The sequence below is a fragment of the Falco punctatus genome (assembly GCF_963210335.1).
Source record: "Falco punctatus genome assembly, chromosome: 8".
NCBI lineage: Eukaryota > Metazoa > Chordata > Aves > Falconiformes > Falconidae > Falco > Falco punctatus.
This window is the reverse complement of record NC_137588.1, coordinates 24377878-24390177: the sequence shown is the minus strand read 5'-3', so window position 1 is coordinate 24390177 and position 12300 is coordinate 24377878. Positions and strand designations below refer to the sequence as shown.

At 36.4% G+C, this 12300-nt stretch overlaps 2 protein-coding genes across 9 annotated transcripts in view; one reads left to right on the top strand and one right to left on the bottom strand.

Moving 5' to 3' along the window:
- The window catches only part of SLC4A10 (solute carrier family 4 member 10), a 172380-nt gene extending 167301 nt beyond the window's left edge, over positions 1 to 5079 (top strand). For 6 of the 7 annotated variants that reach the window (XM_080399108.1, XM_080399107.1, XM_080399110.1 and 3 more), the window contains 2 exons: positions 257 to 373; positions 4965 to 5078. In XM_080399108.1, coding sequence (XP_080255234.1) covers positions 257 to 373; positions 4965 to 5031 — 184 coding nt within the window. In that variant the 3' untranslated portion in view covers positions 5032 to 5078. Of the gene's footprint in view, positions 1 to 256; positions 374 to 4009; positions 4036 to 4964 lie in introns of all 7 variants that reach the window. The other variant, XM_080399111.1, reaches the window with a different exon arrangement.
- The window catches only part of DPP4 (dipeptidyl peptidase 4), a 45660-nt gene continuing 37685 nt past the window's right edge, over positions 4326 to 12300 (bottom strand). The window contains exons 24-27 of one of the 2 annotated variants that reach the window (XR_013929968.1): positions 11656 to 11728; positions 11333 to 11406; positions 8052 to 10509; positions 4326 to 7532 (exon numbers count right to left, since the gene is read on the bottom strand). Coding sequence is in view for 1 of the 2 variants with exons in the window: in XM_080399122.1 (XP_080255248.1) it covers positions 10411 to 10509; positions 11333 to 11406; positions 11656 to 11728 (246 nt within the window). In the remaining variant the exon portion in view is untranslated. Of the gene's footprint in view, positions 10510 to 11332; positions 11407 to 11655; positions 11729 to 12300 lie in introns of both variants that reach the window. The other variant, XM_080399122.1, reaches the window with a different exon arrangement.

The window sequence follows — 12300 nt, the reverse complement described above, 5'->3', positions numbered from 1 at the left end:
TAAGTTCACAGTTCCTCATTTTTCTCTGTCTGTTAGTTGGAAGTGACACAATATATTTTATTGATGTTACTCTGATTAATTGCTGTTGGAGGAGGAAAATACTAAAGTGCTAAGACATTTTAAGAGACTAACATTTCTTAACGTTGCACTTACTTATTGTCATCATATCAATTTTCATGGACTTTTGTAGAGTTAATAAGTGACAAAGACTGATCGCTCATTGTTTTACTGTGCATTTACTTTTATTCTTGCCTAGAGATGACCCATCTGTGATAAACATTTCTGATGAAATGGCAAAAACTGCTGTGTGGAAGACATTGTTGATATCCTCAGACAATGCAAAAGATAAGGAGTCAAGCTTTCCTTCTAAAAGGTTTGAATTCTTTTATATACTTTATATATTGGTGTTGTCAAACCAGTATTAGAATATTTTGCTAAGGATTACAAAGATTTCTAACATCTTGTAGTTTTATTTCTTGAGATTTCCTTTTATTTATGTCCAGTCACAGTATTTGGAGCTCAAAACACAAATTCAGAACCCCCCCCCCCACTGCAAATATTTGCATGCTAGTTAGCTATGCTAGCATGGAAAGTAAAGTTCAGCATGCCTGATGCTTGTGTAATGAACCACCACCCTACCCCTGGATATTGCACAACAGCTGTTGTGTTTGTTCTGCTTGCTTTTGTTCTTTCCTCTTGAAAAAGAAGTAGTCATCACTACTCTGGAAATACCTATATGAGGAACCCAGTACTCTGAATGCAATCTACTAATATTTGGAGTGAATATAATTTTCAGATTGCATCACTTCTTTTCATTTTTCTGTCTACTTCACTTGTACTCAAAACAGTTAAATACTTCTAAATTTTAGTCCAGACAAATGTAAAATGAAGCAACAAAGTTTTATGTGTGCTAAAGAGTTGTTATGGGAATAAGAAAATGTTAAATACAAGCACAGTGTGATTGCAAGAGGAATTTTCCTGTTTCCATAAATTTTAAATTTAACTATTTTCAACTTAATTGTTTCATATCACATTCTGTCATAAGCTCCTCTTCCCCAATCACTCTAGAACCTGATTCCCCAAAGGTAAGACCCTGTCCCTCAATTTTTCCCTTGATTGTATCTTCCAATTCAAAGTGGTGCCACCTAGGAACCCAAATGACTTGACTCTGCGTAGTCTTTTGGGAAACAGAATGAAAAAAAATTGCAGGTAGGAATAAAATCCTTAATATTAAAATTTGGAATTTATTGTGTATTAAAAATAGAAATTGTAGATGTAGTATATATAAATGTTAAACTGAATTTATTCCTAGAATTCTTTTTCATTAATTCTTTGACATTTTCAAAATCTAAAATTATATTCTGCCCATTTCTAAATCTAGTTTTATAACAAGCTCCATGTTTGAAACAGCTAGTTGTTGTTTTATGGTGAAAAGATGCAGTTAGAGAAAAAATGTAGTGAAGTACATTTTTTTATTTTATCCCCTCAAAATGGCATACTGCCTTTCAGTGCTGTTTCTTTCCCTAAACAGCATAAACAAGATGAACAGCTCATGACCAGAGAATCTTCATTTCAGACACCCATGGAGCAGCCCACTAATGTGATCACTTTAATGCTATTTCACTGACAGTCAAAATAGCAGTGTAGTTCTTATTTGCCTTCCAACCTACACATGGGCTGAAAAGTGTCACTGTCGTAGTGAAATCAGTGTGGTGCATGGCAGAAGGATGTACAGTCGGGTTTTCTTACCTTATGTGCCTACTGCTGTCCAGCCTGTGAAAGCCTGGAGAAAGAGAAGCAGCAGATATGGTACATTCACAGCCACTGCATACGGGGTGTGCAGTAGTTGTCATTTTTCTGATGGATGTTGCTTTCTTTAATGGTATGACAGATTATGCTAATGTTTACTGTTTTAACCTGAAATTTTCAAAGATCCATTGAGCAAAGAGCATCCGCATAGACCGTGGCTCAGACAGCATTGGTAAAAGATGATTCTGCTTTTCCCCTGCAGTAAAATAGAACCCCATTTTCTGAGAAGGTCATTTTCAATCTGTTCTTGTATCTTTGCTCATAAAAACAAAAACTCTGGTGAAAAGGAACTAAGGGATCACAGGTTTTACCATTTCAGGTAGGAGTGTCCTGTTGTAAAGGAACAACTCCTTAAAGAATCTGAAATTGTGCTTTTTCATGTGCTTTAGCTTGTCTCAGTTTCTCAGACAGAAGTAGATTCAAAGAACTTTAAACCTGGAAGGCTTGCTTTCTGAGAAGCAAAACCATAGACAACATTAATCTTAAATCACATTAAAGACATAGTTAAACATTACATTCCTAAACATATGTATCATTACATGAAGATACAATTCAATCCTAGGTAAGTACTGAGAAAAAAGAAAGCTTGGAATGGTAGCAGTTGTAAGGATAATTTTTGCAAATGATCAAGATCACCAGTATTACATTAGTCAGCTCCCTTCAGTGAAGGGTACCTTACCATAGGGGTGGGTGGGAAATCACTTTGTTTTGAAATTAATTTTACTGATGCCTTTAGAAGTTCAACTAGAGAAGTGTTTAGTACTCCTTTTCCTGTTGTCAGGTCTACTTTCTTATACTAATATCCCAAAATATTATTAAATTATGATACTGTACTATTATTTCATGTAGAGCCTTTTATGTAAGGCAATGATCAATTAACAGCATAGGGTGATTTTTGGAATGTATAAAATCTGGAAGTTCGTTTTACTAATTAAATCCTGAATTGACTTGGCAATCAAATACTGGCCAATAATAAACTAAGATCATCTCCAAAGAGAGTTTTGGCAGGAAAGGTTTATACAAATGACTTCTCAGCCTGATGCATAGATAATATCTGTCATAAGCTCTGCCCTGCCCCTGGCTCTGTGAAGTAGCACAGTGCATGACAGTTGTTCCATCCCAGACTCATAACAGCATTCAAGCATCTAAAGAGGGGACTTATTATAAATGGGATTTACTTAGTCAACTGTTGCCTAACCATAGAGGCCCCTGAACTTTACAGTTTTCCAACCTTTATTTTTCATTATTAAAATTCCTAGGGTCCTCAAGGTCTGCTTCTGAGCCTCTCTTGGGAGAATTTAACACCAAGGCACCTATCTGAAACATAGCTCTCTTTGGTACCTGTGATTAAATATTCCTCTGTCTTTGCTTACAATGTGTTAAGCCCTTCAGATAGCAATTTCAAGATCTGACCATGTATAGAATGTAGTCAGAGCTGGTCTTTTAAAGTACTGGAGAAAGAGGCATCTACTACTTTGTAGATGGTGTGAGTTCCTTACTTTACCTGAAACTATGCAAGTCCTGCATCCCAAACCTTCCTTCTCAGGCTTGTTAAGACTACTCCCTTGGCAGGGAGGAAGAGAGCTCCCAAGTCCCTTACAGATCCACCGGTTAATATGTTGTACCGCTAAAAGACTGGACTTGTCCTTCCCCCAGCCAAATTTCTCAAGGCATTAAAGCCTGCATCTGCAGGAGGTACTCAGAGATTTGAATCCTGAATAGAAGCAAGACTTTCCTGGTTATCACAGAGGCACCTAAAACATGGAAATACTATAGCGCACGACACATCCTCAGTGTTTGCTTTTACTAAGCACAGGTAACTCTCTGTCTGCTGTGCTGCTGCACTTTAAGTTCACTTCCTCCCACCCTTCCCCCTGCCCCCAGAATTTGTTTGCATACCCTTTGTGTGCAGAAAATGTAACATACCCAATTCTATCACTGTTCTACAGAAGGTGACAGATTCGGCAGTTGAAGCAGCAGAAGTTGGTATTCTTTAGCTATTTCCATTAACACCTCTGGAAGCTGCCATAGGCATAGAAGTAAGCTTTGGCTGCACTGAATTGTATCCTTAAAGCAATTTTTATGTGAAGAAAAATGTCAGATGATTGTAAAATTGTGCATGAATCACCTTAAGAATTTGAGAATTGATCTTGCTTTCTTTAAGCCTTGTGTAACTCAGCCTATTTCTCATTCATTCTAGTTAAGGAATTATTCCCATGAAACCTGGTAGGTTATGTGCTTGATGCAGGTTTGTTCTCAGAACCATCTTTTTTTAAATACCCTGCCACTCTTTGCTGAAGGCTTGATTTGCCTGTGTTGTGGAAGCCTCTTTGCATTTTTGTATTGTGATACAAACTCATTGCAAGAACATGACTTTTTATTTATTTACACTGTTATAAATTAGGACCCTTTTCACAAAAAAAATTAATAATCATCTGCTTTGCACATATATTGCTTTCTGTAGGCAAATCAACCATGTTTTAACTGGAAAAAAGTGAATCCAAATTAGAACTCTGAAGCAGAGTTCTTGGTGATAATGGCTTTTGTATGATTTTTTAAGCTTTTTTTTTTTTAAAAAAAAAAGTTACTTCCTTAAAATGTATACACGAGGAAGTATGTATTAAGCTTGAAGTGGGGAATACTGTCACTCCCCGCCCCTGCAGCCTTCTCCTGCTCTCTCCAGTCAAGACTGAAAGCCAAATATTACAGTTGGAAATTGGCTTGCACAGCTCTAGTTCGGAAACATTCCTTCTAAATGTACATCAAGCTACAGACTACATTTTAAAGACAAGAAATACGTGCTGCGACCACTTGTTTGTGCCATTTAAGAAAATGCTGGTATTGTCTGAGAACTCTATCATTACCATTATTTAATCAATTAACAGTTGTATTTGCCAAAAAGATGAAAAAGTGGCTATCTTTGCTTGCATGCTGGCTGACTTGTGTGTCTGTACATCTTATGTTTTCTATGTCCTTCGTCACTGAAATGCTGTCTGATGTCTTCTGCACCATTCAGCACAGAAACTTTCACTTGCTTTCCAGTTTGTGCTATGCAGCATGAAAAATTGTTAAAATATCAGTGCAGTGTTGGTTTGCAGGTAGATCATTAATATATATGATTGTGCTACTGTAACTATTTTTCCTTCTTTTCCTAGTGCTGAAATCAGAAAAGAGAAGAAAGCTGACTCAGGGAAAGGTGTTGACCGGGAGACTTGTCTATGATGTGTACTTCAATTAATTTTTTTACAAATGAATGAAAGGAGTGCCACAACCACTAAATATAAATGATTTGAGCTTGTAACTTTTGTCTTTCATCTCAAACTAGCACAGGTAATGTAGTGCAATATTAGTCTCATTTCATCAATGTCTACATTGTCTAGTATCTGTGTGAAAGTCTGCAGTAGCCAATGCAAAAAATCTTCATGTTCTTTGCTGATATTGGCCATTTATCAGTATTCGTATCATAAATTTAACAAACAAATTTTCTTTCAAATTCAACTTTCCTGTTAATAGGTTTGTACTGTATTTTGCTACTTTTTCTGTGTGAAAATACTTAACAATCTTCATTCATGATGAACTTGAAAACACTTGTTCCAATTATTATTATTTTTTTTAAATCACCTAACTTGAGTAAATGATTTCAGGAGACCCAAACTGACAAGCAAACATTAAAGAAGTTTTTAAAGTAACAACTGATCTGACCCTGTGAACAAACTAACAAGGATAATCCTTTCCTTCTGAAGCTGTCCCTTTGAAGTCATGGATTACTCTTGCAGTGAGGATTGCAGGGTCAGATTCTGTATTTGTGAGATTTTCCTTGATTTAATACAGTGTATTTAATATTCAAATTTGTATGTAACTGGAACATAGTCATATATGTATATATATATATATATATAAAAATACAAAAATATATATTAAAACATTCTCTCACCTTAGCTGAAAAACAAAATTACACCCCTTGATGTGAAACATGGGTACAGTATTTCTTAAGATGCAATCTGTGATTACAGTATCTTGTATTGTATGAATGTTGCTGTGGTAGGCTAAATTGCATTATGTCATTAATCCATCCATTATTTTATAATAGGAAAAAATTTGTAGATACTAATTATACCCCACATACAGTTATATTATCTGCCCAATTATTTTCCTCTTTATTGCCTAAAATACAGCCACATAAAGGGCATATATATATTGTCCTCTCTCTACTAACAACTGTAAACTTCTTAATTTCGGAGACTGTGTATCATACTTTAATGGGTATCCTGCTGTTGATTTTGCTACAGCTCTTCACTATTCCATCAAGTGCATAGTGATTAAAAGATGAAAACAACATTGCTAAGTAAAATGTGGCTTTAGAGCCATTACAAAGACATTTTTCATAATGGATATTGTTACTGCCTGATCCTTCAGCAGGTTCTTTTGTGTAAAACAAAGACTGCAAGAATAATATTAAATTAATAGAAATGTCGAACAAAAGTTTTATTGTTATTTGGAATTCACTAATTTTTATTTTTTTTTAAAGATATTTTTTTAAATTATTAAATGAAAGCTCTTATTATTACACTATTACTTTGAATCCTACAAATACAAATTACAGTCTTTTAATATTTATAACAACTCACCTACAGGGCTCTTACATTCCCCAGCTTCCCAAAACGTGATAATCTTTCCATAGACCTTACATAAACAACTTTTCACATCCAGTACATTTAAAGTATCCTTCTAAGTGTCTGTGTGCGTGTGAGTGTGTGTATGTTTTACTACTTTAGCCATACATAATTGCATTTTGCTGCAAACTAATAGGGTCACTGTTCCAAATTGGACTTGGCATTATTGCAGCCAAGATCAAAAGGCCATTTTTATGGAGAGAAAAAACCCAAACCTAATGGTTACAAAGAAGGATTTACATTTAATTCAATGTTTGTATTTGTAAATTTAGGAAAAAAAAAGCTGATGCATTAAAGTTAAATGCTTTGTTTTGTGTACTTGATGATGAAATGTAAGATTCCAATTGTTTTAAGGTTAGTATAGAAGTTCAGTACTTCTGTTTGTCCCGAAAGCAGCCTGGTGGCGTTTTAATATGTTGCCGACTTTGTTACAGATAACATATACAATCAAAATGTATTAGTTTCACTTGACCAACTCTTAGAATATTAAGAAATCAGTGTATTCAATGACATTCTGTATTTCTGTTCAGTATTTCAGAGTGGTTTTATTTTAAAACGGTCACTCTGTTCTTGTGTGAATTTAAATGCTATTCCAATGTTAATCTTAACATTCTGAAATCACACACAATATAAAGCAAATGTAGTGCTATATTTACTTCTAATTTCATATTCCTGGTCAAAATTACTCAATTTCTTGGATGTAATTTATTACAAAAGTTTATGTGTACATGTGAATAGACTATTGTGTTTTTCACAATTGAGAAATGTTATGTGAAAATAAATATTTATCCTAACTAATTTTCAATTTTATTTTTACACCGCAAAACCCAGAAAAAGTATGCAATGTGGTACAGTATTTTAAATGTCTACCTGAAACTTGAATGTGCTTCACAGATTAATGAGTTGCAGAGCCCAGTCCTGCTCCATTTCCAAGTGGAATCTCAATGAAACATGCAATGCTGTCAGTGCTGGCTTGCTGTACGTAGCTGATGGTGGTGTACTTGGTCTGACTAACAGTAAGTGGGCTGTCAGAGATGGTGCGTAACTGACCTGTTCCAGGAAGAGATTGGGAATTAAATTCTGATTTATTGGTCATGAGTAGGTTCCCCTTGCTCCTGGGAGAGGTGATGCGGGCCAAGCAGCAGTAGCTGGGTTTTTTTTACAGATCAATAGGGAAGGTCATACAATTTTAAATTCTGCAGTGCTACAATACTTAAAGTGTCTTAATAGCCAAATAGCGGCTTGGCCTACTGCTCTTCTCAGGACCCTAAATTTCTGCTACTGAAAAACTTGCAGGCCTTAAAGCCTAATACTACTGCCAAAACCCAACCCAGGATGCTGTTGGCTGCCTTGGCCACCTGGGCACACTGCTGGCTCATGTTCAGCCAGCTGTCAACCAGCACCCCCAGGTCCCTTTCCACCAGGCAGCTCTTCAGCTGCTCTTCCCCAAGCCCATAGCATTGTGTGGGGTTGTTGTGACCCAAGTGCAGGACCCGGTACTTCTCCTTGTTGAACCTCACACACCTGGCCACAGCCCAGCCTGTGCACAGCTCTTGGTAGAGGATTTACCTGTGCTCATGCATTTCAAGTAAGTTGTCAGTTCCTGGAGGCAGCTCTATTTATTGTCCTATTGTCTGCATTATTTTTGGAACCGAAGGAGATCTAACAGAGAGAAAATTAGACTAAATTGATGTTTAGTAGAGGACATTTCTGTAGTAATAAAACTTGCTTTGTTATAAAAGTTGCATCATGCTCTATTAACAGCATTATCTTAGAAGCTGCCTTCCAGACAAAGAAGTCTAATATAATTAACATTATACTTTGTTATGCCTTGCAGATAAGACAGTGAAAACAGGACTAGGTATTAAGAATACAGAAGAGTTCCCCAGTGAAATGCTAACATCAGTAACGTAGATCAGACACAAAGAACTGCAGCTTTACTTAATGAAAGACTTGCCCAATCCCTATAATTTTTAGTTTTAAATAAAAAGTTGGGTTTTGTTAATGCTTCTCTGATTACACAAAGGGAATACCTGCAGTTCTTAAATAAATACAAGAGCCTAGTTAATGTAGTTTTTGGATTACAGTAATACTTTTGTCTCTATGACAGTGTGAGTGATAACATTTAAAAAAAACCCAACTGCCACTATTTGCCCTTTGCATACACAAGCCATCCAGAAATTTACAATGATAATTTTCTTCTATAACCTATCTGCATAGCTATGACTTACCTTTATGCTGATTTATGTTTCTTTCCCTTGAGTCAAAAGAATCAGAGACATGGGTACTATAAGCTCTTGGAGACAACTGACAGCCTGTATCCTACAAAACTTTTAACAGTGGTGCCAGCCGACATCAGAACCACTCATACATTGACCCCAATATTACATTTGTAATACCTGTCTTCAATTTTTTTCCCAAAAAATCTTATTGTGTGAGTCAAGGAGCTTTTGGTTAGTCTACGAAGCCAAAATCTTACCTTCCACTTCAGGCCCCCTTCTTTTTCTCCTTTAAGGACAAGCTGCAGTGTCTTGACATTCTCCCCCATGCTTTATCTGTCTGTATGAGTACATTTACATTCATACCTAACTGTCACTAATAACCCACAATACATACATAATCACGTGCTGGCATGTAATATCAAGAAGCTAAGTAGTAGATAATCATGTCACACTCCATTACACATACCATTAAAACCACAAATTTCACTGTAAGTCTCTCTCAAAATTAATGGATTTTTGTAAAATTCTAGGAGACCATTCTTTGAGCAACATTTTCAATGATAAGGACTACACCTCCTTTCATAACTTAATGCCTTTATTATTTTAAAGCAGCACAGTTTGTAGTACAAGCGAGTTGCATTTTTTCTATCTATGTGAAATTAAGAAAACTAATCTTATCTTCAGATGGAGAAGCCTACCTGGAGTGCTCAAGATAAAGCAGAAGTTTACTGGTTGGCTACAAGGAAAAGCAGGTTTTCTAAATAGCATGTTCACATGAAAGTTACAGTCCAGCCCTTGCTTTAAGTAATGGCTAGTTTGCATTGTAATGTAGTTATGTCAAGAGTGCAAGGAATATACCCTCTTCAGCAGCAAATAGTTAGCTTCTGGAAAAAAATATAATTTTTGTCCCATGGAGAAACAATGGTGGGCTGCTACAGCTTCCAGATAAGATTTTACCAGTGCAGATTCCCACAGTAGGCGCCTTTTTGATTATAAAGTAAGCCCCAATCACAGAAGTACAATAGGAAAAAAAGATATTCAGTGCTGTTGGTTTGAATAGGTCTCATTCAAAATCTTTGGTGAAAGCTGGTTACATGTGCTCCTTGCAAAACTTACACAATTGTAATCTAGGAGATTGCAGCAAAAAATAACTCAAGAAACCGCAGTAAACAAAGCATTTCATTCTGCACAGAAAATATTAACATTGCAATATTCCTGATATTGTTTCTAAAATAATTGATCAAGCATTAGGTAATTTCTGCAAAATCTGGTTATGAATTGTATCAGTATTTCCACAGAAATGATCACAGGGTTAGTTTTATTTTCTATTAGAAACACTATTATTTTTATTCCTCAACTGATCTCTACACTGGCTTTTCTGACATTTTCATCATTAGAAACTGGACTGTTTCTCTTTTAGACTGAAATATCAAAAGGTCCTGATTCAAGCAAGTACCGCGCTATCTAGAATTCTGCAATATACTTACATTCTGGTGATGTTAAGACCTGATTAAACACAATCAATAAAAATGCAATAGTTGCTTGGCAACAGAAGTCATTATAAAGATTAGCATTTCATAGTGTACACAGGTATCCCAAGAGCTGACCCTTATCTGATCTTGATTCATAGAAGTTTACACAGGCTCAGTGTCCATTAGCTAGAGTTTTGTGGAGCAGTACCATCGCTAACCCCCAAAATGCTGGTGCTAGGGCAGTGAGAAACACTGCTTGATGAAATGGCTCATATGGGTATAAATATGCTTATGTGCTTGACCGGTGATGGCATGGTCTTTGTCAGTATACCACTGTGGGAAAGAAAAATACAGAGAATGTTAGTTCCAGCTACATCTAAATGGTAGAAACCAAATATGATAGACATAGAAACATGTGCAGCCATTTACAGTTATCCCAGTATGGAGGCAAAGACATAATGGTGGTAGGAAGCTGCTATGATACTTGTGTCCCTGCTTTGTGTGGGATACACCATCTATTCATGCTAAAAGTACAAAATGAGTACATGGCTTCTCCACACGGAGGGCAGGTGCAGCTCCTCAGTTCAGAGTGGTGCCTGACCTGTGCACCCTGTAAGCCACGCAAGTTTGGCTGAGGGACAACCACGCACTGGTGCACTTGGCCTCCTTCTATGCTTCATCCTTTCCAGCACTACTGCTTGTTCATGATATGCTTGAGTGGCCATGCACAGCATAAGAAAGAGCAAAGAACTACTTGTCTTACAAGTTAATAGAGAAACACCAAACATGATGGACAGGTTATCTTGGACTTAGCTGAAGTTAACCTTTCCTTATATCCTATCTGTAAGATACAATTCATTGGACTTTGGGTATATGCAGAAATTGGGATTAGTTGGTTGTCTGAGAACACAAAAAAATTAACACAATGAAAGATTAGGTGAACAGGATGAAATAAGAGGAGTTGCTTTACATTTTTTCTTGTACACAAGATACATGGGTGCTTTACATTAAGATTTCAGTTACTGAACATGAAATACAAGTATGTGAACTTTCATTTAAGATGGCAATTGATTTATACCTAACAACAGGGAGCTTTTGCTATTATTCTCATAATACAAATCCATTATGTATGATGATAAACAAAACCGAACCATACCATTGCTTGAAAATCCACTTCAGCATCAACAAGAGCTTTGGAAATCTGCGCTGCTTGCTGGAAGTGAACATTATCTGAAAAGTGGAAGAAAAGAGGAAAAAGGTAAACAAAAAATTGCTTCTGTACTACTCTGGGGGAAAAGCAAAGCAACTAACACAGTAGACTCCCCAACACTTCTGACTGAAACACAAATTAGCTGCAGAAAGCAGTATTATTTTATTGATGTAAATGTAACAGCCTTGCCCCTTCATGCTTTTGTTTTGTCAGTAGTAGAATTGCAAACCTGTCTGTAATACTAAAATGTCTAATTAACTGCAACTCACCATCTGCTGTTCCATGAATAAGGAGATACTCAACTTCCTTGAATTTTTCAGCTCTGGCCATTACTGTTGAACTCTGAAATTAAAGAAAAAGAGAAAAGAAAAAAAGAGAAAAGAAAAAAGAAAAGAAAAGAAGTGCTATTTATTAGAAGATGATTTGCTACCAACTGACTTTTATTCCTGTTGACAGTCTGGGGTCCTTCAGATAAAAACAACCACCCCTGTTCCCCCCCTGGCCCCGCACCCCCAAGTAGCATGTTCACATATCAAACAACACTGTGCTTGTACTCAAACCATTCTGCACCGATCTGCAATTATTACCAAGGGTTATGTCTGCAAAGTTAACAGGCAATTCCAGAGGGGAAGAGTTTTGTGAGTGAGATACACATTTAATGCATTGCTAACATGTTGTTAGCCTGCAGCACACCACTTGCCATAGGTTTCCTGTGTGACTGCAGACAAGTTAAAAAATGTTGCCATGGCAACAGCACACCCTATGATAGCAAGGAGTAGATATTGTAGAGACCACATGCATTATCCTCCCCACCAAAACGTACACTAGTTTACCTGTAGGTAAGTCAACAGAGCTAATACTGCAACAGTCTCAAGTAAAAAGGGGTGACAACAATTTGAAAATAATGCTTTCCC